Genomic DNA, 27,136 nt, shown 5'->3' on the forward strand with positions numbered 1-27,136 from the left:
GGAAATTGTCAGCGCTGAATTCAGCGCACGGCGGTGGTATCATGGAGAAAATTTTTCCAGGCAATAATAATGCAAAGGTTGGTAATCTGGGTGGCGCTACGGTCGCCAACGTCGAGACAAGTGAATTTTGATTTGACTCTGCAAAAGAAACATGGCTGACGTGTGTGTGGTGTTTGCGGAGTGTTGTGAAAAAGTGATCATTTTGTGACCTTCCCACCCACCTATGGATAACTAATTGACCTCAGAGGATTCTTCAGTGATTAGTGCATACTGTGGGTGATTGAAAGGATTTGTGTGGCAAACAAAGTGACCACTGTGAACGTGTGATTTTGGTGTTTGCCGAAATGGCTGACGACCGGGGAAGACCCTCGGTGGCTGATGGAATAGACATAAAACGACCTGAGGAGGTTGTCATGTCCAATTTGGCCGATAATCTCAAATTTGCTGTCCTCATTGGACTCGTGGAGGTCGGTGGGCAGGTGTCTAATCGTGAGGTTGTCAACACAGTTCTGCATTTGGTGAGTCTTTCTTTTATTTTTTTTTTCAACCCCTCCGTAAGCATCCTTCCGGAAGCCCCCCCGGACAAACCCTCTGGGGGGGATGCTCAGGGCTCTAGTGGTTTCTCGAGGAAATTCCCCAAAGTCAACCCGTCACACCTTATCACTCGGGCTTTCACGAAAGACAACACCTTGGGAAAGGTGGAAGGCATTCGTGTTCAATTGCGACAAGTGTCAATCTTCCGGACACGAGAACAAGGAGGGCGATGTACACCCTCAAACTCCTCTCTATCCGTCCTCAGCAATTTTCCCAATTATATCAATTAAACCCACCCACAAAAACCTCCTCTCTAAGGGCAATTAATTATGGCGAGAAAAAGAAGGAACTTCCCAGCGAAAAATGGTTTTATAATTGATCTAACTGGCGACAGAAAAAAAAACCACCTAATTTCGTCACAAAACACGGCACAGGTGATACGGAAAGGTGGCAACTTTTATCAGCGCAACTCTCGTTCTTATCGCGGACGAGAGTGTGTGCTGAAAAGTCTCCAAAATAATTACAGAAAGTGTATAGCTATTATTTATCACCTTCGCATTTACAGTCACACTCATTGAATTTCTGTGACTCTGCTTCTTTCTCACCTTGAGTCGCTCTTGCAAGGTGCTAATGCTAATCGACTTTGGTATCGTGTTCTTAAACCTTTCCATTGGGAGAAAAAAAATTCACTGCGGTTCAAAGATGATGTCAAACAAGTGCAAAAGATCCAAATGGTACAATTTCTTTGATCTTTCTTCTTAACGAAATTTCGGGACGTATTCAATGAAAATCTTCTTGTTAGATTCAGCTTTTAGTCTGATTAAAATATATTCGATTTTCTCTTTGGGAGACGATATGAAAAAAAAATTGGGTTTATCTATGGAATGCACTCACTCTATCTTATCGGAAAAGCTATTAGGTGATAAAATTTATAAAATTGTGTTGAACGAGATTTGCAAAAACATAGGAATACACAGAACCAGAATTATGCCAGTTTCAAGTTAAGAATATCAGAAAACTGAAGAAACAATGAATCTGTCTAAATGCGAAACTTAGATTACACTAATTCGATCTGTTTACATTCGAGTTTCCAGTTGGTTTAACCCTTTAAGGACAATTGGAACACCGGTGTCCCATAAAGAAAATAATTTTTCCTGATTACCTAAAATTATTTTTTCCTTATGTTTGTACGTTTTTGCAAAATAGAAGGTTGAAGGGATCTAGGATATTTTTTGCAAGTCTCCAGCTATTTGTTATAATAGTAAATTTTTAAGCTCAAAAATGGCGAATTTTTAAATTCTCATAATGAAAATTAATTTTAATTATTTTTTATACTTCCAATTTTTTTTAAGCAAAACCGTTTTGGAAAAAAGAAACTCTACAATACTCAAACATAATATTTTTCATTAGAGTGAAAATTATTATTCATTGGTATTGTCAGAAAAATTACTTAAATTTTTAGGCTATTTTTGTCCCTTTCGTTCATACAGGAAAAAAAATACACAGAATCAGATTCTGTTGGACTTTCCAAGGTTAGATGTAAGACCTTTTACTGATTTTGTTTATCGGTTTCATTTTTATTGCTGATTTTCGGTCCGCGAAAACTGTCTCGTCGTTAAAAGGTTAAGGGGTTACATATGGGTCAAGAAGACTAAAAAAAAAACATACTATTTTCTCTAAATTGTATTCAGCACAATAAAAGAGATGGCAAAGCGTCTCAGCTTCAAGGAATACTCGAACTCACGACATAGAGATCTCCGTGAATTATTTTTTAGCATGGCCTTTTGGTTACTTACTGTTCCACTAGCGATTAAATTGATTCATAAATCACAAAAGCATTTCAAAATCGAAAATTGGTGAAGTTTTGATCGTTCTAGGATATTCTGGCATAAGTTACAAGTCTACGGGTGAACAAAAAATGTAAATACGAGAAAGATAACTGCGATAACTCAGCCGATACTTTATTTTTAAGACCTTTCCAAATAATCCAAATTTAACCAATTCGTTAAAAAATAGGCCCTCTAAAGTAGGTAAACGGGTTCAACTTTGTCGTTCAAAAATTCAAGATGGCTTTTTTTTTTTAGGTCATAGGTATCTTCGAACGAAATGTCCACCTGGATGACCGCCAAAACATATCCAAAAATAAAAGAAATTATAGGATCCGTTTTTGAAATAAACAAAAAAAAACATTTCTTTGTCATAAACACATAAAAGTACATTTTAATTGTATACTTTATGTAATTTTCATAAAAAAAAATTAAAAATTCAGCTATATTCTGAGTTTTGGAGATTTTTTTTGAAAAAAATCATACTTTCCAATAAACAAAATTTTTCAGAGTAGGATGATCTGAAATCAAAAACGTAAATATTTCCTATTAGCTGATTAGTTAAACTTGTTCTTGAATGAAGGATATTATGTTTGTTTGATAACAACTTATTCTACGATACGAAACGTGGTGTAAAATACGTCAAAATGGGTATTTTTTATATGAAATTGTCCTGAAAATTCAAATTTATTTCTTTTTTTTCAAAATTCTTCCGTTCAAGGACTAGTTTAGCTCATCAGCTAATAGGAAATATTTAGTTTTTGGGTTTCAGATGAACCAATTCCGATAAATCTTGTCCACTGAAAAGTATATTTTTTTTCAAAACGGTCTTCAAAAATCAAGTCCCAAAAGCTGAATTTTTAAAATTTTTAAATGAAAATTTTAGAAAATATAGGGGAAACTGGGGTACCACCAAACACTTTTGAAAGATGCGATTTTGACTGAATTTCCTAAGAAAACTATGAATTTTAGAAAAATGTTGCTTACCCCATGTTATAGTCTTAGGTATAGGCTGCATATTAATGTATACAAGGATTATGTGAAGCACTTCAATTTTTCGTAAAAAGGAAAATTCTATCACCATGCATTTTTCGCTTTCTTCCAACCACCCGGGGTACCAATAAACACTTTCTGGGGCACCAAAAAACACCTGTTTTTCTCACCCATTGAAGTTATTTTGGGCATTCACCACAACTCTTAATTATAAAGAAGGTATTGAAAATGTAAATAATTCTCAAAAAAGCACTGAAAAATTTAGAATGAGTGACTAAAATAGCAAAAAACTAAAGCACTGCACACCGAACATATTTTTCAATGGATTTTTCATCATTTTAACAACATTCGACTTCTGAATGGAAAGCAGCGCCACTAAAATCGTGGCAAACACTATACCTAAAGTTCAAATTTTGCGCGCTCTTCTGATTATTTGTAATAAAATAGAGAAATCATTCGTCAATCCTTGATTAAAATCATTTAAGAATCATTAAGAATCATTTAATGCAAAATTGGGTTCTTGAAACTATATTTCTCCTGAGTCTTGAATGAAAATTCCATGAATGGATATAAATTTCAGAAATCGAACAAAGAGGGAGATGAAGAGTAAGAAAGATAAGAGCAAAAATTTTGCCATTCAAGCTACGCTCGCGATATCTGCAATTGTGAGAAATTTGCCTGTTTGTTGGTGCCCCAAACTCTGTTTTGTGATGGATTTTATATTCTTTTAAAAAAATGTGAACATTAATTTCTTTAGTAGATACATAAATATTATTCCAAAACATGTAGGAAAGTACTGGTGTAGTGAAATTTGATGTAACATATTTCAGTTTTATTTTCCAGGTAGATATATAAATGACTAAAATTATTAAAATCTCACAATTTTGCGAAAAAAAGATTCTTATTTCTAAACTACTTGAACTATGTGGGTCATTCTTTCTCTGGACAAGCATCCCTATAGTATCTATGATTTCATGTAAGTCTCATTTTCTGAAATCTTATACCTAATTAAAAAATCGCAGTGTTTGGTGGTACCCCTGTTTGGTGGTGCCCCAGTTTCCCCTAGTTTAAATGCTGTAACTTTTTTATGCCTTGGGGCTTAAATTAACTAAAATTTTTATTATGTTGAAAAAAAAAAAAAAGAAAAAATGCTGTTTTTTCTCTATTGTGACCTATGTAATCCAAAGATTTTTTCAATTCATTTTTTAATTTTTTTATTTCTTATACTTCTTTATACTTGGACTATCTCGACCATTTCTTTCAAACTTTTTCAATCTTTTTAATTTAAATCCTACAAACATTTTAATAATGAAGCTAAAACAGAAATGTTAAACTCTTTTAAGATTTTTAATTTTAATAGTTAGGATCACTGCACTGGGGCAAAATTTGTCAGAAGAAATGGCGTACACATTGCCACAAATAAAGAATTATGATATTTCAAATTTATTTTTATTTAAAGATTGAAAATGTCTTTTAGACCAACTTTAAAATTAACGAAACTTTGCAGAAGTCGGATGTTTCAACTTTAGCTTTTTAATTGCGTTATTGATGCATTTAGGTTTAAAGTCCTAAAAAAATTAAAGTTTAAAATTTAAGCTCTTTTTTTGGAGAACAAAAATCCAATTTTAAAAATTGATTTAGAGATTTAATACTTCAAGATTTATCTTAGGATTGAAGAGAAGATTGAAGCTTGAATTTCATTAGTCCTGAACCGAGAAGAGTTAAATATTTGATTTTGACAACAATCTCAATATTATTCTTTTGTCTATCTTAAAATTTTCAAACTTTGTTTTTTTATACACGACACATTTAATTGATTTTTTAAAGAAATTAGAGACACAATTCCTTCTAGATGCAACAGGAGTGCTAATCTTTTTAGAAACCAGGATTACCATCCTTGAAGTGGTCTTCCTAATTTCTTAAAGCTATTTACCATAATTTCCTTTTTTAAATCTTTAATGAAGACTTCTTTCTCTTTTGAACATTGCAAAAATTCAATTTAGTTCTAATCAATTTTGAATTCGAAAGAATCGGATAGACATATGCAAAAGATTTGAGAAATTTTAATTTTTAGAATTTTTCTGACAATTCTAACAAACTTTCATATTTTAAAAGAATCTATTGCTATGAAATTACAAAAGTTTAAGTATAAGGCTCAATGGGTTAAACCTTAGGATTTACGGAGAGCATTATGTTGAAAATTGGTTAAAATTGCCGTGTGTAAAATTTTATAAGGCAATTGTATGGAGATAATTTATTTGTGTTTTATCAATTTGTCAAGAAAGAAACAGATAAAAGATCATTGTATTAAGTTCTGTAGAACATATTGTAGTAAAAAACTTTATTACCCCTTTTAATTGCGAGCCTTTGCCTTTAATACTTCAAATATGGTTTACGTCTTTCAGTCGAATAAGAATCAAATTAGAACGCCCCGGATTCAAGTACAAAGATGTTTCTATTGAACGGGTTTCTGACTTAATGACAAATATTTGTATTTTGAAAGTGGAAGAACAAATATAATTAAATTTAATCGGATTTTGTGTATACGGTCAGTGAACATTATTCTATATATAATTCAAGACGGATAGGAATCAATGAGAAATTTTGCAGGCCAATAGGATTCTAGTTTGTATTGTTATTCATATTGACCTTCATACAATGCACTTTCATTTGTCATTAAGCTCTGCGTGTTAGAAATTTTAGTGTTTTTTTTAAATTTATAATTTGATTATTTTAATATTTTCATGTCAACTACGTATTATTCTCATTAATCCTATGATAAATTTAGGGCTTATGTATTTTGAACTTGACCTTTCAATCTAATACGTTTACACAGATATTGGTAGATATATTCAATTCCAAAATTATTGTACAAATTTATTGACCATATTTTAGAAATTTTTTATTGAGATGAATTACGCTACGCCTCAAATGAATTTAGAATTATAAAAAAATATGTGTGTGTTTTTTTTAAATATATTTGGGCATGATTTCTGATGATAGGTGTACCACTGCTGGTAGAGTCTTGAACTAATAGATTAGATAGATTTATTTCCTCTTTTAGACCATCTGCGGCTGCCGCCGACTTCACAATAATTGATAGGGATTATATACCTAAAAACGTAATATGGTCATATTACGTAAAATATGGTCCGCTTAACTGTTCAACTCAAAGAACGAAATAGATCAGTCGCTAGAGATCTTTAGGGGAATGTAGGCATGGTTCGCACAGAGTGAACCTTCAAACAACGCAAATTTTCTATTTGTTTGTAAAGAGCTAGTTCGTCATTTCTTAGCCAAAAGATATATCATTATTAAGTTCATGAAACGAGATGAGAAATGGTAAGTCATCTCTTTGCAAACAAAGAGAAAATTCGCATAGTTTGAAGGTTCACTCTGTGCGAACAATGCCTACATTCCCCTAACTGATTCCAGAAGATCATTTACATTGCCCTAGGGAGAAGTCGGGTACCTTTGAAATTGGGATTTTTCTACTATGTTTAAGCGGAACTAAGCCATGTCAGAGTGTAATTTAGGTTCAGAAACTATTTGTGCAGAAACTATTGTAAACTAAATTACATCACGATAAGGTTCAATTTAATTTAAAAATAGATGAAAAATTCCAATTTCAAAGGTGCCCAACTTTCCCCTAGTCTCTAACCAATTGTTTCTTTTTTTTCTCTAAATAGCCCATTATCAGAATTATCTTATTTTTTAATATTTGAATTAATATTTGACATTTAAAATAATATTGAGGTTATGTATGCATGAGTGTTCAACAATGAAAATGAATTATCCTGTAATGTTTTTGTATAGAAGTCTCTGATTATGTCTTTTTTATCTTTAAAACTCATTCTAATTCCACAAAAAAATTAAAAAAAAAAACTTGTATTATATTTTTGAGACGTTGAATAAATTCAACAAATCCATCCGGATAACGAAGCGGACATCTGTGATTTTGTTTCCCAATCATCCGAATAACAAAGCGGTGCACTGTAATATGTTTTTTTGTCGTTTTGACTTAAAAAAAAAACATAAATTGTGGTTAGATTGAATGTCAAATGCTACTCCGAATTCCTCTGTTCACGCTCTGAAAATTTTGAAGACACCTTTAATCCAATGCAGTTCGATACGAGAGGTCATATTTGATTTTGATCTAAATCTAATGCGGCGATATAAATAACCAATATGGTAAATGTGCCAAATTTTGGCATAGTTGCATGCAAGTGCCAAAGTCTCAAGTTTGAAATGTAATATCTTTAATAGAAATTCATTTTTTTATTCATTCTACTTAAGGAAAGTTTCTTAGAACCTTGTAGACAGTTTATCGTCTTTATTTACTCTAAATTCATTCTTAATACATTTTAAAATGAATAAAAATGTAGACACAGTTTTGGTGCCCTATTTCGGCCACCTTCATTATCATAGTTCCTTGCCCTTCAGGAATTCTTGCAATGCCTTTTTCACGTCATCTCGTTTGTCGAAACTACATTTTTTGTTATTTTTTTGCATTGTATAATCTCTGGAGTATGTAAAAAGTAAAAATTCATGAAAATTCGAGGAACAAAAAATGTGGCCGAAATTGCAAGCTGGCCGGAATTTGGCACACTTACACTTTAATTTTCTGTTATTGAACGGTCATGTTATTTTGGGTTTTATGTAGAAGTTGACTTTAGAATGCAATGGATTCAAAAATGGTCGACCGCTCATTCTACGATGCAAGTAGAATGCTTTTGGTTGAATCTCATTTACGTCACCTGAAATGCGCTCTCATATTTTTAAGGTTCTAGAATTGCATTCAATTTTGTTTTCACTGCAAAATAATGAATGTTTAGAAATCTCGTTTGTGAGAATGGTTCAGTTCTTGTGATGCTTTGAAAAGTGAAGAGTTGTTTAGAGTATTTCAAAACACCTTTCATGTTAACATTATAATTTACTAAGTTTAAAGAGTGACGTTTCATTTTTAAATTCATATTTTTGTCTGACTCATAATTATACATTAATAATTTTGATTTGTATATGAATATGTATTTTACACATTTTAACTTTTCAAAAATTAATCAATTGGAAGGAAACCACAAAAGCGACATATGCATATTCTGTTTTGTAAAACATTTCGTTTGTTCATTATGAAATATCAACTTGGTTTGAAAATTTGTGAAAATGATTTAATTTTTGTGATTGGACACAAAAAAAAAATGCATAAATTCACCTGAAAGTTTCAATTAATACAAAAGCTTTTTGTTTTATGACGTATTAATGAATTAATTTGCTCTTTGATACTCTGTTGAAAGTGCAACATTATTATTTTTCGTACTATTTCTAATGAATTTAATTAAGTTTAAATTATTTTTATGGTGTTTCTCAATAATTTCGCAATTCTTTTTTTTCTCAAAGTTGTTTGTCTTTTAGGAGTCTTTTTTTTTCACAAATTGCAGGAAATAAAATGATTCCTTTTTTCTTTAGTTTTATAGTCTCTTTGATCTCTTGAAAGATTGTATTACAAATTCATGGGGATATCAAATGGTAAAGAAATCTTTTATGGGGAGAATTGTGAAGTTCAGTTTTACACGCAAAAGCTCTGAAAGTACGTGGGAAAGCGAGAGTATACCCTTTTATCGTTTTCAAGTATGACTATTCTCTCAGTGAATTTTTATTTTATCGTTGAGGAAATGCTTGGAAATTTTATGGAGACTGTTTTTTTTTGGTATTATATTTTCCGGAGATTTTAAAAATAAATCCTCTGCAACTGATGTGATTATTTGTTAAAGTTTTTTTTATTGGAAAAATAGAATGTGAATGGTATTTTTGGGGGATGCCAAAATGTAGGTTGGTGTCCAGTGCCGGAATTAACGGGATTGCATCAATTGTGTTCTAGTTTCAAATCAGTCATTGTGAATGAAGAGATAAATTCGAGAGAATGGATTTGGGGTATTTCTCTTCCTGAAAATATTTCAATATGAAATCTGGGCAGAAATTTTCCAATTTTGTTCATTCGTTTCATTTCCATGATAGGGTAAGTGTGCCAAATTTCGGCATAGTTGCATGCAAGCGCCAAAGTCTCAAGTTTGAAATGTAATATTTTTAATAAAAATTGATTTTTTTTATACCTTCTTCTTAAGGAGTGTTGCTTGGAACCTTGTAAACCGTTTATCGTCTTTATTTACTATAAAATCATTCTTAATACATTTTAAAATGAATAAAAATGTAGACATAGCTTTGGTGCCCTACTTCGGCCACCTTTATTCTCATAGTTCCTTGCCCTTCAGGAATTCTTCCAATGCGTTTTTCACGTCATCTCGTTCGTCGAAGCTACATTTTTTGTTATTCTTTTGCATTGTATAATCTCTAGAGTATGTAAAAACTAAAAATTCATGGAAATTCGAGGAACAAAAAATGTGGCCGGAATTGTAAGCTGGCCGGAATTTGGCAAGCTTACCCTACTTATGGTGGTCATATTTTTGTTTGTTTTGCGGTGGTTTCCAGTATTTATATTGGTCTTCACAATTTTCCATATTCTCATTGACTAAAATTTAATATAATTTTTTTCTCTCTCTTGCAATATCACGGTTTTCCTCTATATGAGCTTTTTTTTAGCTGTTGTTCCACGTTTTAATTCACTCTCAATGAATATCTGTGTTTCATTTGAATATCCATTCACCCATGAGGATTTTTCTTTTCATGTTATTTATCCATGTTCATTCGTATACAACTAATATTAAGTAAGCTGGCTCATGGATATTATTTTTCTCTGCATTATTGTGAACATTAGTGTTTGTTGATTCTGGTGAGAATTTTGCACTGGATTTGCATTTTGAAGGGTAAAAAGTTAAAATATATTCTATCAAGCTATATTTTTGTGTTTACTTGGTTATATTATGTACGATATTCCATATAAACTTATTTATGCTTTTGAAATTAAATGAATTATTCAAATTATCGCTATTCATATATTTCGCAAATTTTAACTTCCTCTCTCGGGAGTTTTATGGTTACATAAACACACAATGTAATAAAAGTTATAAACTCTCCTGTAATTCTAAAATACAGGGGTATGGGGTAGTTAGAGAAATTTTTAATTGCACATTGTGACTGATTTACATGAGGACAATAGAGTTTTTTGGGCTAGATTACTAAATATGAATTAATTATGTTAAATAAAATTTTGATATTTATCAGTTCACAAATTGATTTGAACAGATTTGTAGATCGCTTGAAAGGTTTCATAAAATTGCGTAAAAGCAGTTAAACTTTATGCGTATTTGTGTGCTAAAGTTGATAGTCCGACTTTCAGTGCTGTCCGATTTTTTGTACATTGTTCAACATTTTTTGTCCTCGTTCCACATAGGGTAAAATTTGGAATGTGAGACAGTTTGGAAAGTGGGACCAAGCAGTGTGGAATGTGGGACACCTCCCTTAAAACATGATAATAAATCAATTAAATATTTTAATTCTCAATCAAAAGATTATTCATCCTAATTTTGTGATTATTGGAGAAGTTAAAAATGTAGAAGGCGTTACTTTACAATTTAAGAGTGACTTGCAAAATGAATTTGAAAAATGTATTGCATGCGTGACATTCATAACCTTAAAACGGGAGTTGTCATTTCCACTATTTCTTATGGAAGTTGATAAGTAAATATAAAACTTTTTGACTTGAGTTTTCGGTAAAACTTGTGAATTATTAATAAGTGAGTATTGGAAAACGAAGGAAATACATCCATTAATAAGGTGAATAAGAAATATTTGTAAAATATTCAGGGAAGAAAGGGAAAAAAGTGGTTTAATTTGATGTCTCATTCAAAGCACCTTCTATGCAATGTTGGACAAAGTATTTAAAATGTCTTTTCATGATTTCAGTGAGTGAATTGTTATTTCTTGTGATGTTAAATCATGGCCACAAAGAACAAAAAGATCCTTAATTATCCGGTGGAACAATTGCAACACGCAATAGAAGCTGTTGGGGAAGGTATGCCCTTGAGAAAGGCTGCCAAAGCTTTCGAAGTCCCGAAGTCCACTTTGTTTAATAGAGTGACTGGCAAGATTTCTGGAGAAAACCAGATAGGAGCACCTGCAGTACTCTCTAAGCAATTGGAAAAGGACCTGGCGGATTGGTTAGTGGAATGTGCTGAAAAGTGGCATCCGATTACTAAGGTACAATTGCTGGACAGCGTCGAGCTCCTGTGTAAGAGAATGAAATTGCAGAACCGTTTCCCGGAGGGACGTCCAGGGAATTCGTGGTACTTGGGATTTCTCAAGCGTCATCCGGAAATAAAGGAGAGGATGGCAGAAAGCATGACAATTCAACGTGCAAGTGTCACACAGGAGAAGCTCAACTACTGGTTTTCCAATGTCCAAAAATATTTGGAGGAGAAGAATTTGTTGCATATTCATCCCTCCAGAATTTACAATTGCGATGAATCTGGGTTTAAGGTTTAATCTTGAAGACATAAGAAAAACTAAAATCTATTTTGATTAATAAAATTAAAAATTAAAACGTATAAAACATTGGTGCTCTTCATTTTGTCCATCTTTTTAAATGTTTTTGTCCCACTTTCCAAAATATTGTCCATCTTTTCAAAACGTGTTATTTTCTAATTTCCGTGAATTTTCCGATTATTCTGCTAAAATATTTAATAAAAACTGTTAAGATTCTGGTAAAATATTTGTCAAAGAATCTCATGATACAAAGAAATGGAAAAAATTATTATTTGTTTAGTTTAAAAATGCATTTGAAATAGAATTTTTTCTTAAGTGTCCCACATTCCAATTTTCACCCTATAGGCATGGCTTAACACTATAAAGAAGGAAGACATTTATAAGAAACTGCTCAACTTCTTGCGTATTTCTGTCCTAAAGCCGCCTTTCATAGTTTGACTTTCTGCGCTGTCCGACCTTTCGCGCATTATCCTAAATTTGGGTCACCGTTCCCTGAATAGGCATAGCTTTACAGGATTAGGAAAGCAGACACTGGACGAGCAGATGAACTTCGTATGAATTTGCGTGCTAAAATCGCCTTTAATAGTACGACTTTCAGTACTGTCCGAATTTCCGTGCCGTCCGATTTTTTGCGCATTTTCCAAAATTTCAGTCCAGGTTCTCCATATAGGCATGGCTTCCTAATATAATATAATATAATAAGTTTTATAAGTAATAATAATAATAGGGGGAGGTGGGGCTACTTTGAACTGTGGGGCTACATTGTTATACGATTTTTTCGTATATTTCTAATGGAAACTGGGCTTAAACATGATGTAATTTGGACAGACAAAATAATTGTGGATCTAAATAAAATAATTGTAAGAACCAGCTTAATTTAGAAATAGGCGAAAAAGTCGTATAACAATCTAGCCCCACAGCTCAAAGTAACACCACCTCCCCCTAATAAAAATTCATTGGCAATCTCCATTTTTTGCGTCTACCTCCGAATTCAAAACCGACTTCACCGGGTAAGACGGCAGAAAACCTCGGATCACTAGGCACTTACATAGGTATAGCACTTACATATTATAAACTGTGAAAAAATACAACAATATCGACAGTCATCATGGCGAAAAAAGGAGAGGAGATCAGCAGCTGGATTTAGTGAAAGTTTATTTTCGAACAAAAGTCAATCATCATTAAATTACCGATTCATTACCGATTCATACCTGGTTGAAATTGGTTAGGGTTTGACTGGGATTCCAATACCTTTCAAATAAATCCATATTTTCAATATTCGGTTACTTACGCTCTTTAAAACCGTCTAATCTTTGACCTTATTTTGTTGTCAGGAATTTTCACTTCAGTATTTGGAAACTTTCTCCGGTTGAGGTTTTTTTCTGTACCGGTTCGAAGGTTTATCAGAGAGAATCCGTACCCGTTTTAAGTTCGAAATTTTTAAACCAATGCCCGACTTCTTTTCGGCCCTCTTTGTACCATTTCTATTCTGTCCGACCCAGAACCATTTCTCCTTGTTTTGTTATTATTGCTCATAGACTATCTTTTTGATGTAAACTATTAACTTTTCAAACTGGTAGTGGTCATCCTTTACTGTCTTCGCCACTCTTAGCATTACTTTTTTGAGTGCGTTTACCTTGGCATAAAGTGAATGCTTTGTGTTCCAGCATATTGACAGCATCTCAGAGATATATACCTGAAATTTGTCATCTTGAAATTATTAATTAATTGTAGTAATTTCGCATTAACTTAGAAACTGAAGTTTGCCATCCTGAAATACAACAAAACTATACAAAAAATCACTTTTTGTAACAAACGTTTAGGCACTGTGGTTAACATTGTTGACCACTGAAGTGTCAAAAATATCGAAAATTCAAAATGACAGAACAGTCAGCGGTAAAGCGGCGAGTATGTGAACTTCCATTTTGGACATTCGGTAGATTTTCGAATACAGTAGATCTCTCAATCAGGTATTTGCGGCAAAATGTCATCCAAATTATCGAGAGATTTGGGCATCAAAATCATTATAAATTCCACAAAAAGCGCTCAAATTTTAAGAATCAAGATAAAACAAGAGGAAATACAGCGAATTTGAACAAATTTGCTTTAAAATCAAACGTGAAAATCGTTAACAAAATTTTGCACCCGATTGAAAAATAGCCGATTGAGCGAGAGTCTCCTGTAGGTTTGACTTGGTTTTGGAGTAGCTTTGTCCCTTCGAAAGGTTTTTACTGAAAAAAGCGAAAGATTCAAGGATATTTTACCGTCATTTCTTTCTTTTAACCGAGCTGGCTCGTCACTTCTTAGTCATAAGATGGGTATGGGTAATCAGTAATCATAAATCACATGAAATGAGTTCAGAAATCACAAACCAGTAGGGTAATCTGTAACTCACTGGAAATGCCATAGTCAAATTGCGTTCCAATCTCCAGGGGAGCTTTTTCGAAAATGTGATTCTATAACCGTGATATTGTCATTCCAGCTCACGTGACATTGTCATTCCAGCTCGCGTGACATTGTCAGAAGTGACATATTTGAGATTTTTGGCAATTCAAATGACAATTAATTTTATTAAATCAACTAAAACGAATTGTATTAAAAATCAATTAATTGCATTTTCGAACTAACGTTATATGAGAAAAAAGCTGAATTGGCATTGTCAACTTTCGAACTCATGTGTGACAATGATACATAAATTACAGTATTCCCCTACAAGTTTTTGCAAACAAAGAGAAAACTCGCATCGTTCGAAGGATCACTGCGTACGAACCATGCCGACATTCCCCTAATGCAATTGTGTCAAATTGATGAAATATTAGAATAATGCAGAGTATGTTGAAAAAATCAAAAGTCCTAAAGTTTCGTTTTGAAATTGCATTCATACACTGAGAAAAAAAGAGGGTGCGATTAACTTTTTTTCCTTATAACTTTAACACTTTTTAGATGTAAAAATATATCAACATTTTTTAATGTTAATTTTACACCTTTTTAAGGGTAAAATTAACATGAAAAAGGGTAAATTTAACCTCCAATACACCTAAAAAGGGTAATATTTACACCGATTTCGGATCAATACTGCAGGGTAAAATAAACATTTCCGGAATGTTATTTTAACTTTTTCGGATTTCTCTCAGTCAGTGTAGGCATATATTTCATAAATTCCCCCATTCCTCACCTCTCAAATTTTGAAGTTTTTGAATGTGTAATTTTATTGCAATATTATTTTGTTTTGTTTTCAACGTTTTCAACCTTCTATATTAAATATAAGTATATGCTGTAATAATACCAACTCCATTGAAATTTTGAGTTCTTTGGAAAACAGGAAACAGAAGTTTTCTTCAGCCAATGATCACCCTTCACAATAAATTTTATTATTTATTTCATTTCGATGTACCGGGCTTTTATTGCCATTTTGTACATTGTTCAGTTTACAAATTTATTATTATTCAGTTTACAATGTTTCGTGAAAAATGTCCATTCAGACGCTTCAAACATTTACACCGGGCGGGACTCGAACTCACAACTGTGACAGTCGAGCCGGGGATCACACCGCCCAAGAGCCGAACGCTCTTACCAATTGCACCACGGACCCCCTCACAATAAATTCTTATTAAAAGTATATACTCTTGTTGTCTGACAGTTGAAAAAAAATTCACAGAGAATGAATTTAATTTACTATCACAAACATTGATCGGTGCTTTTCAATAGAACGTACTATCTATAATTGCTATTAATGCTATCGGGGGAGATGAAGACATAATGGAAAGAGAATTTATTTTTACTTTTGTATTGTGTGTGGAATTTAGAGAAAAGAAAAATTGCAAGACCTCTGCGTGTGTTTAGAAGAAAAAAATTTCCGGGTCGAGAAGTTGTGTTTAATATCGTAATCTGATTATATTTTATCTTTATTTAATAAAGTTGAGTACAGGGTGAACTGAAGTGAGGGTGAGAGATTGAAAATGGGTGATATGTTTCGCATATCTATCTAAGATATTTTCACAGTGTGTCTGGGTATAGGATGAATTGAATGTGAGAGTAAGATGGAAAGAAATCTTGGGATGGAAATCAGAACCGTGCAACTTGATTCTTCAATGTTAAGATGCTGTATGGATCCTTACCATTCCATTTTCTCTTTCTTATGTGAATTATTTATGGGACGCTTTTGTCACACTGCCTCGGAGGCGCCATCAAGTTTCCTTGGTGCTTAAATACTTAAGGGTGAAAGTGTTCTTTCTTTTTCTCCCTTCGACCATGGTAGTCTTCATCCAGGGAATGCTAATTTCTAGATATTTTGCGAGTCACAGCTGAGGGATGATGAAATAGGAGCATTACAAATGAATGATGAAAAGAATTATTAGCCAAATTCACAGCCCTCAGTATTGTAGGGTGATTTTCGTCTTTGTGGCAGTGGGTGGTTACTGCGTCAGACGCCAAAATACATGCCACATCTCAGAGCGTTGCTTTTTTGGTGCTCTTTGTGCACACTGCGTGTGATGGTCAATATGATTATGAAAATTGCGATTAAACTAACCCGTGAAATTAATTTAATTGTCCATCTCGTTTAATATCAATCTTTTTACCTCATTGTTTCTACAGAGTTTTCATTGGTCTGAATGATGGAAATATCCTTCACTGCGTGTGCCTTTTATCATATTCTTAATCCTTTTTCTCTCCTTCGTTGTCTGCTACCGAAAAATCTGAGATGATAAAATGAACTCGTCGACCCTTCTGAAATGCAAAAGGAAAGAGAATTTGTGGGTGGATGCCTTTATGGTTTTTGGCCCTTGATTGTGAGTGAAACAGAAAGTTGGAATAAAGCCTAAATAAATATAAGAAAAAAATAAGGTGAATAGGGGATTTTTTTTCAGAGAAGGTAAAAGCTAAAAGTTTTTGCGATTTTATTCTTTTCTCATGAAACTTTTTCAACAGTTGCTGATAGAATACCTTTTCCATGTAGGTTATTTGATATTTGAATTACAGCTAAAAGTTTAGAAATTTTGATGTTTGATTTGTGAAGTTTAGGAACTCACAAAAGTTTCTCAATAGGATTTTTTTGAAACAATAATGCGAAACCGTTTTAGAATTTTTCAATAAATTACCTGAAAATCGTATATTTCTGGCTTTCCATTTGGAATTTCTATTTTGGGTCCCAAGTGACACTGTATTACTGAAGTCACGGATATGATCATGAAACGTCGTATGAACGTTTTAGCTGAGATTCTTTACATTTCGAGATTACTAATATTTTACCAGTTCGACAGTAATAAAAATGGATGTAAGTGTAATGTCGAAATTTCGACGTCACGGTGACCATTAAATGACGTACTTTACGATTATTAAAATAGATCAAATCGCCTAGGACCACAAAAATGGTGATACAGTGGGACCTCGATAGAGTCAACTAATTATTTCCAAGCCTGTTGGCTCCATTGGATTCGGTGACTCTATCGGAGTCCGAAAAAATCAATTAAAATGTAAAATTTTGATATAAAGGGGTACTATTTTATATTTGTATTAGATCATTGATAAATTTAACACAATACTAGAATATTTTATTTAATTATCCCATAAATTCTACACCCTCTAGTCCAAAGAAAGTCGTATGTTTGGGCAAAAGTTGGAGATTAAGAAATGACTTTACAGAATGTTTTTATTATTAGTAAGTATCTTAAGTGAAAATTACTATCCATGTGATAATAATGAAGTCCATCCACGTTGTTAAGGTAAGGAAATGGTGTCTTAAAGATTTCTTTTTTCACTTTTATTAGAAGAGCTCCAGTAGATATTTAATTGTTGAAAATTCTGATGCAATTAACGTTTTCAATTAGAATTTATTTTAAACTTTTATTGTATGAATGAAGATATTGATAGTTGTTCTTTTAGTTATGACATAACTATGGCTCTAAATTTCACAAAAAGAGCAATAAAACCAATTTTTCTCATTTTCTTCTTGTTCTAAAAAATGGGCGCTAAATGTGTTAATTTTAAAAAGTTTTTAAACCGGCCAATTTGACCGGTCTTGATAGGTTTAGTGTTAACAGTGTACGCAAAAATCAAATCACATTCCCAGATTTCAAGTTGTCAAGAACCAATGAGAACCATGAGTCCTTTGAAAACTTTGTGAATGAATTTCACATTTTTAATAACATTTCGTGGTTATGTTTTTCTGAAATCTTAAATCGTTTATTCTATGTCTATCCTATAGTTAGCATGCTTCCGTTGCATTTTCTATTTTAGTTTCCGCTTTTTACCACCAGATGTCACTAATCTCGCTAAAAATCCTTAATTAAGTACTTATTAAGGACTAAGTTATTATTTAAAAACATGTAGGGTAAATCTGCCAAATTTCGGCATAGTTGCATGCAAGCGCCAAAGTCTCAAGTTTGAAATGTAATATATAATAGAAATTGATTTTTTTTATTCCTTCTACTTAAGTTTCTTAGAACCTTGTAGACAGTTTATCGTCTTTATTTACTTTAAAATCATTCTTAATACATTTTAAAATGAATAAAAATGTAGACATAGCTTTGGTGCCCTATTTCGGCCACCTTCATTCTCATAGTTCCTTGCCATTCAGGAATTCTTTCAATGCTTTTTTCACGTCATCTCGTTTGTCGAAGCTACATTTTTTGTTATTCTTTTGCATTGTATAATCTCCGGAGTATGTAAAAACTAAAAATTCATGAAAATTCGAGGAACAAAAAAGGTGGCCGGAATTGCAAGCTGGCCGGAATTTGGCACACACTTAGGGGGAACTGAGGCAGTAGTAAACTGGGGTAGTTGTAAACACTGTGATTTTTTTCATTAATTTTAAGACTCCAGAGGATAAAACCCATAAGCATTCATAGATACCATGGGGATGTATGTCCACGGATGAATTGGTCAATAAAATCCTAATACTTTAAAAATAAAAATAATTTTTCCCGAAAATGTTGATATTTCGATTATTTTGATCATTTGGATTTCCACCTGGAAATTAAAAACTTTGTAAAATAATCGAAATGTAGCAATACCAGTTCTTTCCTACATCTTTTAGGATTATATTTATGCATTTACTAGAGAAATTGAGATTCACATTATTTCAAAAGAATTAATAATTGGTCAGAAAACAGCATTTGGGGTAGATGTAAACAGGCAATTTCAATTTCACAAAATGAGTAGGTAAAAGAGCGGAAAATTGACCTTCATGCGAAATATCTATAATTCATAGATTACGAAAAAAATGGTGGTGCTGTGTTCAATAAAAAGTCACATGATGTCAAAATATGGGGAAACTCCATTGAAAAATGTCTTTGATATGCATGCTTTTACTTTTTTTGCTATTTTAATTATTCTTTGTAAAAAGTGTCGTGATTTTTTGAAAAATATGCAGTCTTTATATATCTCTTAAGTTATTAAAATAATCGAAAGTGGTGCAAAGTTAATTTCGAGGGTGGAAAAAAGGGTGTTTACATCCTCCCCAGAAAGTGTTTACTTCTACCCCAGGTATTTTGTGAAAAGAGAAAAATGCACGGTGACACAAATTTTATTTTTATGGAAAACTCAATTGTTTTCCAGCATCCGCATTACCTTCGATGTATTGCCTATACCCAAGGGTAAAACATGAGCTAAGAGAGATTTTCCAAAAAATTACGGTGTCCTTGGAAAATCACCTCAAATTCGCATCTATCGAAAATGGTTACATGTGCCCCAGTCTCCCCTACCCTACAATGGCTTTAGTTATAGCATTGCGCTCTAGTAACAACGGACCTTGTGTTAGCCGGGAATGTTCAAAGCATTCACCTAGATAGCGAGAGGTCCATAGTTCAATTTTGAATAAGTCATAGCGATATAAAATTTAGTAAGCCTGATTTATTGAATAATTTTTTCGGTCTCTACTCTGTGAAATGTTTTTATTATTGGAGTTTGGGTTTCACATGATCTGCCCAATGCTAAGGTAACATTTAGATTCATCATATTAAAATGTTTTGTTATTATTATTATTATTATACAAAATGTCATAGTTCATTACTTTTGAAAAAAATATCTCAAATCTGTGGGTTTTTATAAACATTTCCTTGAGTGTATACCTCAAAAGAGAGGAAGTTTTTTTTTGTAATACAAAGGTCTCCTTCGGGGTTCTTTGGTGTACATTAAACAAGATTCAACTTTTTATATCACATAACATCCCTCTACAAAAAAAAAAGAAGTCATGCTCTTTACTTTACTTTCCACCTTAATAGGTTGAAGAGGCAATTGATAGTGTTAGAGGAGGATTTTCTTATGTTGCTGTGAAATATAGGAATGAATGTGCTAATGGTATGCTGACGATGGTAATTTTCACACACTCTTACTAATTAGGAATAAAAGACATTTTTTTTGCCTGTATCGTTCCAACCCTTCCAGCAAGTTCTGAATGCATTTTTATCTCTCTCGAGAGAAGAAAAATTCTGCTTTTAGGTGGAAAATTATGGTACAAGTTGCCATACACTGGTAAAGTGGTGGGATTCTATGGTTTGTTGCAGGGCAAAAAAAAAACATTAACATCACGTGGAAGTCACGAGTGTTGCTTCCATTTCGCAGAAGAATATAAATTGTGGAAGAGACACACACGAGCTACCACTGAACTAATTTTGCATATAACTGGGGAGAACATGTAGCTATTGGGAAAATTATGATGCAGAGGGGGGAGAGAAGACAGGCTTTAAATATTCCACTTTCACCAAGAGTATGGATTTTTTTTTACCCGCTCCCCCAATTCTTGTGTGAATGAGGGGAGAAAGAATGAAAAATAGTGCTTCTGCGAATCACTTAACATTCAGCGTTGTGTTAGAGATTAACTGGCCCACAGACAGGTGAATAGATGATGAGGAAGTTTTTTCTTTGTTGTGAGGGAGATTTACGGAAAATCTGGCGCAATGTTGCCGCATTTGATGTGTTCAGTACAACACACTTTTAAGGCGTCTTTTGGTGTAGTATTTCAAGTCAACTTCCTTGTAATTTCACTTATTTTTAATGAGGAAAGTTTAACGGTTATGTTTAAGAATTTTAACTAAGAATTTCGTTAATGTCTCAGTCAGATTATGAAGATTTGTGTTTGCAAATTTGTACGAAACTTATATCAGCTCAATGCAGAAAAAATGAAAGCTTAGAGAATATTTTTTAAGAATTTTTAATCAATTTGGTTTTTTTTCAACAAATAGCTTGAAAATTTAAAATTGAAAACAGTTGCCAGCGCCATATTGCGGATAAAAACACTGCTCTCACGCGGAGGAAGGAGTTATCAATGAGAATGATTTTTTGTTACAGTTGTTAATAAAAATTGTTTTATTTTAAAATAACGATGAATAGTAGTAAAGTAGTAGGGTAAATGTAGGACAGTTCTGAAAGTCGGACACACTGAAGGTTGGACTATGAAAGATGGTTCGTTTTTCTAAATTTTTCTCTAATAATTTTAGCTCATATTTTCGAAAGTAATATCTCAAAAGTTAGTCGAGAAAATTTAATGCAAGTGAGTTATTCAATTTTCTACATAAATTAACGTTAGTGTGCCAAATTTCGCCCAGCGTTAAATTTCGGACACATTGAGTGTAACTTCGGCCAAGTAACTAAATTAATTAAAATGATGGAATTAATCTTTAAATAGTCAATGAATAATTTTTTCTTTTGAATATTTATTAATTTTTCAATATTTTAATAATTTAATTTACAGGTAACAAAGATGATAAATTACTTTTAAAGGTTAAAAACAATCTTCCTGAAAAAGTATTAACAAGAAATTTCAATATGTATTAAAAATTATTTCGTGTCAAACTTAGGACTTTGGTGCTTATTTGCAACTACAGTGCCCGCTTTGTAATCCGGATGATTGGGAGACAATATGACAGATGTCCGCTTCGTTATCCGGATGGATTTTTTGAATTTGCGTAACGTCTCGAGAATATAATACAAGATTTTTTTTGTAGAATTAGTATAAAAGTTTAAAAGAATTAGAGAATTATATGCTATTATACTTCATTTATTAAACAAAAACTTCACAAGATAATTCATTTTCATTGGTGAACAGACATGCATACATAACCTCAAAATTATCTTATACGTAACTGTCGAGAACTCGTCCGGATTATGCCGATCCGGATTAGAGAGCGGGCACTGTATGCCGAGTTTTGGTTTACCCTAATGTTGTTTCACTTCAGAAGTTAAGAATGTTAATCGATTTAGCATAGCACCTGAAATTACCTGTACAAGAATTCCTCCTCGAAAACACCAAATAAATAATTCACATGCAGCAATAAATTAAATTTCTAAATTGTGACATCTGTTTTTGTGATATGCTGAAGTCTCATAAATAACTCATTAAGAAAGGTTTAAAATCAAATCTTTTTAAGGGGATTATTTTAGTTATCGATTTGTCTTATTTTATTCGAATATGTCTAAAGTTAATTCAGAGTTCAATCAGATTAATTTCTGAAATAAGGCAGAGTCACATTGACAGTAGAATGCTCACCGTATTTCGTTAATTTACGCATTTTCATTGCAATTCTTACGCAAATTACCAATTACCGTATTACCTTATCTCATTCTCGGTGGCATTAGGTGAAAATAATACAATACATTTAAAAGGCACGATTAATTTTTATTGCAGTTCTTTTCTTTGCCCAGTTTTTTTTCTTTGCCTATAAGAATTGCAATGAAAATGTGAAAATTAACGAAATACGGTGAGGCTTTGACGGTGACGGTAAGCATTTTACTGTCAATGTGATTCTGCCCTTATTCTGAAATCCTTTTTAACCGGTTGCAAATTAGAAATGGACCAAGTTAACGAGTTATGCTAGAAAAGGACTAGACGTGCACTGTTAGACTGCATGTCCTGGGCCCGTGACCCCAATAAGGATTAACGATTGAAAGTGATGATGATGATGAGGGTTATGGCGCTTCTTCAGAATGAAATTGTTTTGCTTGTTCTAAGTGCATTTGCTTTGTATCTGTATTTGTTGCTAACGACTTCACATAGTTATTTGCAAGAAATAGAGATACAAAGAAAATATAGCTAGAACCCTTTCATTTTGCTCTGGCGAAATGAATCCGAATTTGTTGGAAAAATGATGTTGCAGAGCACTGCCTATTGGTTCACTGGAATTCAATTCTATATTAAGGAATAATACATATAATGCAGATTAAATTTTGATAATGCAACTGCTATTATTAACCCATTAGCTATCATTTCACGTTGAAATTCACACATTCACCTATTTTGAACCGATTGTCCTTAAAAGGGTTGCATAGGCCAGTGACTTTGGCATAGGTTTTGTAATTCATCCGCTATTTGTGCATGTATGTGTTTTCCAAGTCCAAAGAGCCATGCATTTTGGGGTGGTTCGCGGTTTAATGTATCTGTCACCGCATACTGTATTCATCAAGAATTTCTCATAGGCGCAAAAGTGACCATTAGTGTTTGTAAACAATACCAGCCGCTTAGGGCTAAAACTACAGCCGTACCTTATTGGCCACTTGAAAAATGTTCAACGGAGCTCGTTTAAATTGGTTGAAAAATTTACTTTTTTTTTTTAAAATGACCTCAAAATAACTAGAAGGATTTTTCCAAGGTTATTTTTTATTTAAATACAGTGTTTGCCTTGATTGTCCTTAAAACACAACAAAATATTTAAATGAACTCTTATGTTGTTTTTAAGAATCTTACGGGAGAGAATAATGCTGATATTCAATGAAAAATAAACATGTTTTTTTATCACTTTATTTACTGTTCTCAAGTTTTCCCTTGTGTGTTCGCCGTGTTCTAAAATTATAAAACAGTCGTGATAGGAACCAACACAAAGTAAAGAACTTCAGAACAGTAAAGGTCTAAAAAAAGATGTTCATTTTTCATTGGAACAGCACGATAATGCATGTGGGATGGAGTAAAGGCGAGTAGGGTAAGTGTGCCAAATTTCGGCATAGTTGCATATAAGCACCGAAGTCCTAAGTTTGAAATGCAATATTTTTAATTCATATTGATATTTTTTGTTACTTCCTCGGGAAAGTTGTGTGGAACCTTGAAAACTAGTTTATCATTTTTGTTTTCTTTAAATCACTTCCTAAAATATTGAAAAATTAATAATAATATGGACATTGCTTTGGGTAGTATTTCGGCCACTTTGAGTGAAATACCGGCCACCTTTTTTCTGACCACCTTTTGTGACGCAATGGATAGAAAATTTCAAAACGTCAAACGGAACGAGTTTAATATTTAGTTTAATACGTTTATATGACCCACAGGCCCTGAGGTCTTCTGTGTAATTTGTCCTGAAAACCTGAAGAGTAGCATCTGAAATTTACGCGCAGATTCCCGTAGCAATTTGCCCTTTCTGGACTCCTCCAAGGCCTTTTTCACATCATCTTTTTCATAGAAGTGATGGTTTTTTTCTCTGGACATTGTAGAACTCAGAAATTGAAAAAAAAATACAAAATGAATAAGAAAGTTAGGAAAGCAAAAGATGTTGCCGAAATAGGCAACACTACCTCACCGGAGAGACGCTCACAAAGTATATACTTTTTTACGCGAAATACAGGATCCAGCTGGGAAATTTCATCCGAAATTTAAAGATTGATTCACTATTAACATAAATAGAAACAATCTTTAATGAAAACTAATCAATTTTCATAAAAAATACCGAAGGAAAACCTCTTGCACTTCACCACAAATCGTAAGACTGCTAGAAACACAATCGATCTGTCACATTTTTTTGTAAGACTCTTTCCACACTGAGTTTTTACAACGCAATTTAAATTCAAAGTATACCTAAAATTTAACGGTCTTTGTGTTAATACATCCCAAAATGAATAAATATTTGAAAGCAAAATGAATTCATTGACTATTCGAAGATAACATACATAATTTTAATTAATTTATTTGCATGCCCGAAATTACACTCAAAGTGGCCGAAATTAGAAGCTGGCCGAAATTTGGCAGACTTACCCTATTCGTCTTCTACTGTCAATAAAGGGAATTCGAAAATTTCTAAGATGCTTCTAAAGGTTTTAGTTTCTTTCTGGCCTTGTATTTCTTTGTTTAAATTTCTTCTGTGCTTTGTGTAAAATACAATATGTCTAACATATCCTAGAATCATTGTGGAGACAAACATGTTCACTTTTACTTATGCTTTCCTATAAATCATTTATCAATGTAGGCAACTATACCTTGGTATCATTTTGTTTTAGCATCTTTTGCAGTTTTATAATTTTATAAACTTAAACCTTGAAATTAAAATATGCAAGATTTTGAAATTGCAAGTGTACTGCAACTTCAAAACCGGAAATTTTCAGATGATTTAAAAGTGGATAGAACGCTAGATACTTCTATAACTTTCATGGCTTTAACACTTAAAACATTACCTTTCCTTGTGTTCAATCTTAATTTTTACTTTTGACTGAAAATTTATAGAAATATTTGAGGACTCTACAATGCTTTTTATTGATTTTCTGCATTAATTCATGTTCTACCTCTGGAAAATTTCTACTGTGAAAAATGCAACAAAGTCACATCTCAAATTCTCCATTTCCACTGAATTTCAATAGAGGTACGTACCTATTGTGGGGGTGTGTGGTTTGTGAATGGTGACATTTGGAAGGAGTGATCCTTGAGCATGTTTCTGTGAGAGTGAAAATGGAGGGTGGATGATGAGTGTCATTGTGAAAATCTCCTAAATGGTATATTCTCCTTCTGGTTTTAGTTTTGGTTTAATGTGTGAAAGTCATTTTTTTTGCAGTAGTTGGAGGCGTTGGAAAGGGAATCACGTTCATCATTTTTGTACAAACATGACATGATGTTGGTACTGTGATTATATTACTGTTTACATTATCCAGTCGGTCTCTTTCACTTGATATTCCATTTTCCAACATTCTCAACACAGTGGAGTTTTCGTGTATGACAACATGTGTAATTATTTACATTCATTACCCTTCCGCAATTGCTTGTCATCTCCGTCGTTGTAATTACACTCTATTTATTCATTTTATGGAGCATTCTTTCTCCCTTTTTTGAGTGGAAACTGTTTCTATCCCCCAGGGCTCTCACATTCCATGGAGAAAATCATTCTCCTTGGAAATGGATGTTTAGTCGTCACAGAGTGTTAAAAATGGTGAGCTTAAGAGGATGCTGGATGTAAGAGTGTTTTTCTTATCGTTCCTCCTCTTATTCACATGGCTGTCAGTATGATATGTGCAGAGGAATTGGATGTGAATGAGGAAAAATCTCTCCATGAGATAGATTATTGAGAAAAATCTGCAAGGTATGGGATAACAAAAGAGACACTCTTGAATGGAAGAGGACTAAATGGCGGGAAAATTGAAATTGAAGTTAGTTCACGAGAGGTTTTTACGTTTTTTCTTTCTCTTTTGTCTTTCCTAATGTGAAAAGGAAATGGTACTGCTGCTGGTGAAAGGCCTCACTTAAAGAGGAAAAGAAATGCAACAAAAAAAGTTGTACATACCATTCACTGAATTGATTCTTGTTCCGAATCACTGAATGGTGTCCGTCAGACACAAGGAAAGTGACCAAGGAAATGGAATGTAGAAGTGTTTGAGATTATGTTAGAATTGGATAATATATGGGATTGGAGTTGGGAAACGCCGGAGAATGCGCTTGAGTGCATGAAAATGGACCTTTTGTCTGGCTGGATACATAAAGGATATGGTGCGATGTGGTTGATAAAGATTCAGATGAGTAATGCTAAAGATTTTGAGGTTCATATGTGTATTCCGGAATATATGTCGTGAATCTGTTATATTTCATGCAATAATATCAATGATTGATATCTTAGCAAGCACCAAGATAATGCTGATATTCAGTGTTGTTCAGATGATTTCGAAAATGGTAAATCCTTAAGTGATATCATTATTCATCAAATATTGGAATAAAAATCCATAATTTGAATCAATTTATTTTTAGTGTCCAATTTTATCCTCAAAGTGTCCAAATTTAGAAACTGTCCAAAATTATGAGCTCTTACTCTACTTTCAAATATAGATTTTCAAATGCTAGAATTTTACTAGAAAGTTCAACATTGAAGTGTGTATGATCATTCTGTCGACTTATTAGAAGGGGGGGGGTCCCAAAGATTGCAAGTCGCTATCTCTAACCGTTTGGCCTCTAGAGCTGGTGATAGCTAGACGAACGGACGGATAATCAGCGTGACATCAAAAAAAAAAAAAAAAACTCGAAACTTCAAATTTCCAAAATTCTACGCATCCTATATACTTCTCCCTCTGTGGAGTTCGAGCAGTAAAATTTTGTCTACACAAACTTTCAAAATAGCAAGTTATACTCCGATTTATCCAGATTCATATAACTAATTAAATATATTACG

The 27,136-nt window shown here is 32.9% G+C and overlaps 1 protein-coding gene across 8 annotated transcripts in view; it reads left to right on the top strand.

Annotated features, from left to right (window-relative positions):
- The first annotated feature begins 59 nt into the window (after positions 1–59).
- Positions 60–27,136, top strand: part of LOC129807383 (neurobeachin) — a 401,071-nt gene continuing 373,994 nt past the window's right edge. For 4 of the 8 annotated variants that reach the window (XM_055856607.1, XM_055856609.1, XM_055856608.1 and 1 more), the window contains exon 1: positions 62–518. In XM_055856607.1, the coding sequence (XP_055712582.1) occupies positions 345–518 (174 nt within the window). In that variant the 5' untranslated portion in view covers positions 62–344. Of the gene's footprint in view, positions 519–27,136 lie in introns of all 8 variants that reach the window. The other 4 variants (XM_055856604.1, XM_055856606.1, XM_055856605.1 and 1 more) reach the window with 2 other exon arrangements.

Source organism: Phlebotomus papatasi, chromosome 3, assembly GCF_024763615.1.
Source record: "Phlebotomus papatasi isolate M1 chromosome 3, Ppap_2.1, whole genome shotgun sequence".
Taxonomy (NCBI): domain Eukaryota; kingdom Metazoa; phylum Arthropoda; class Insecta; order Diptera; family Psychodidae; genus Phlebotomus; species Phlebotomus papatasi.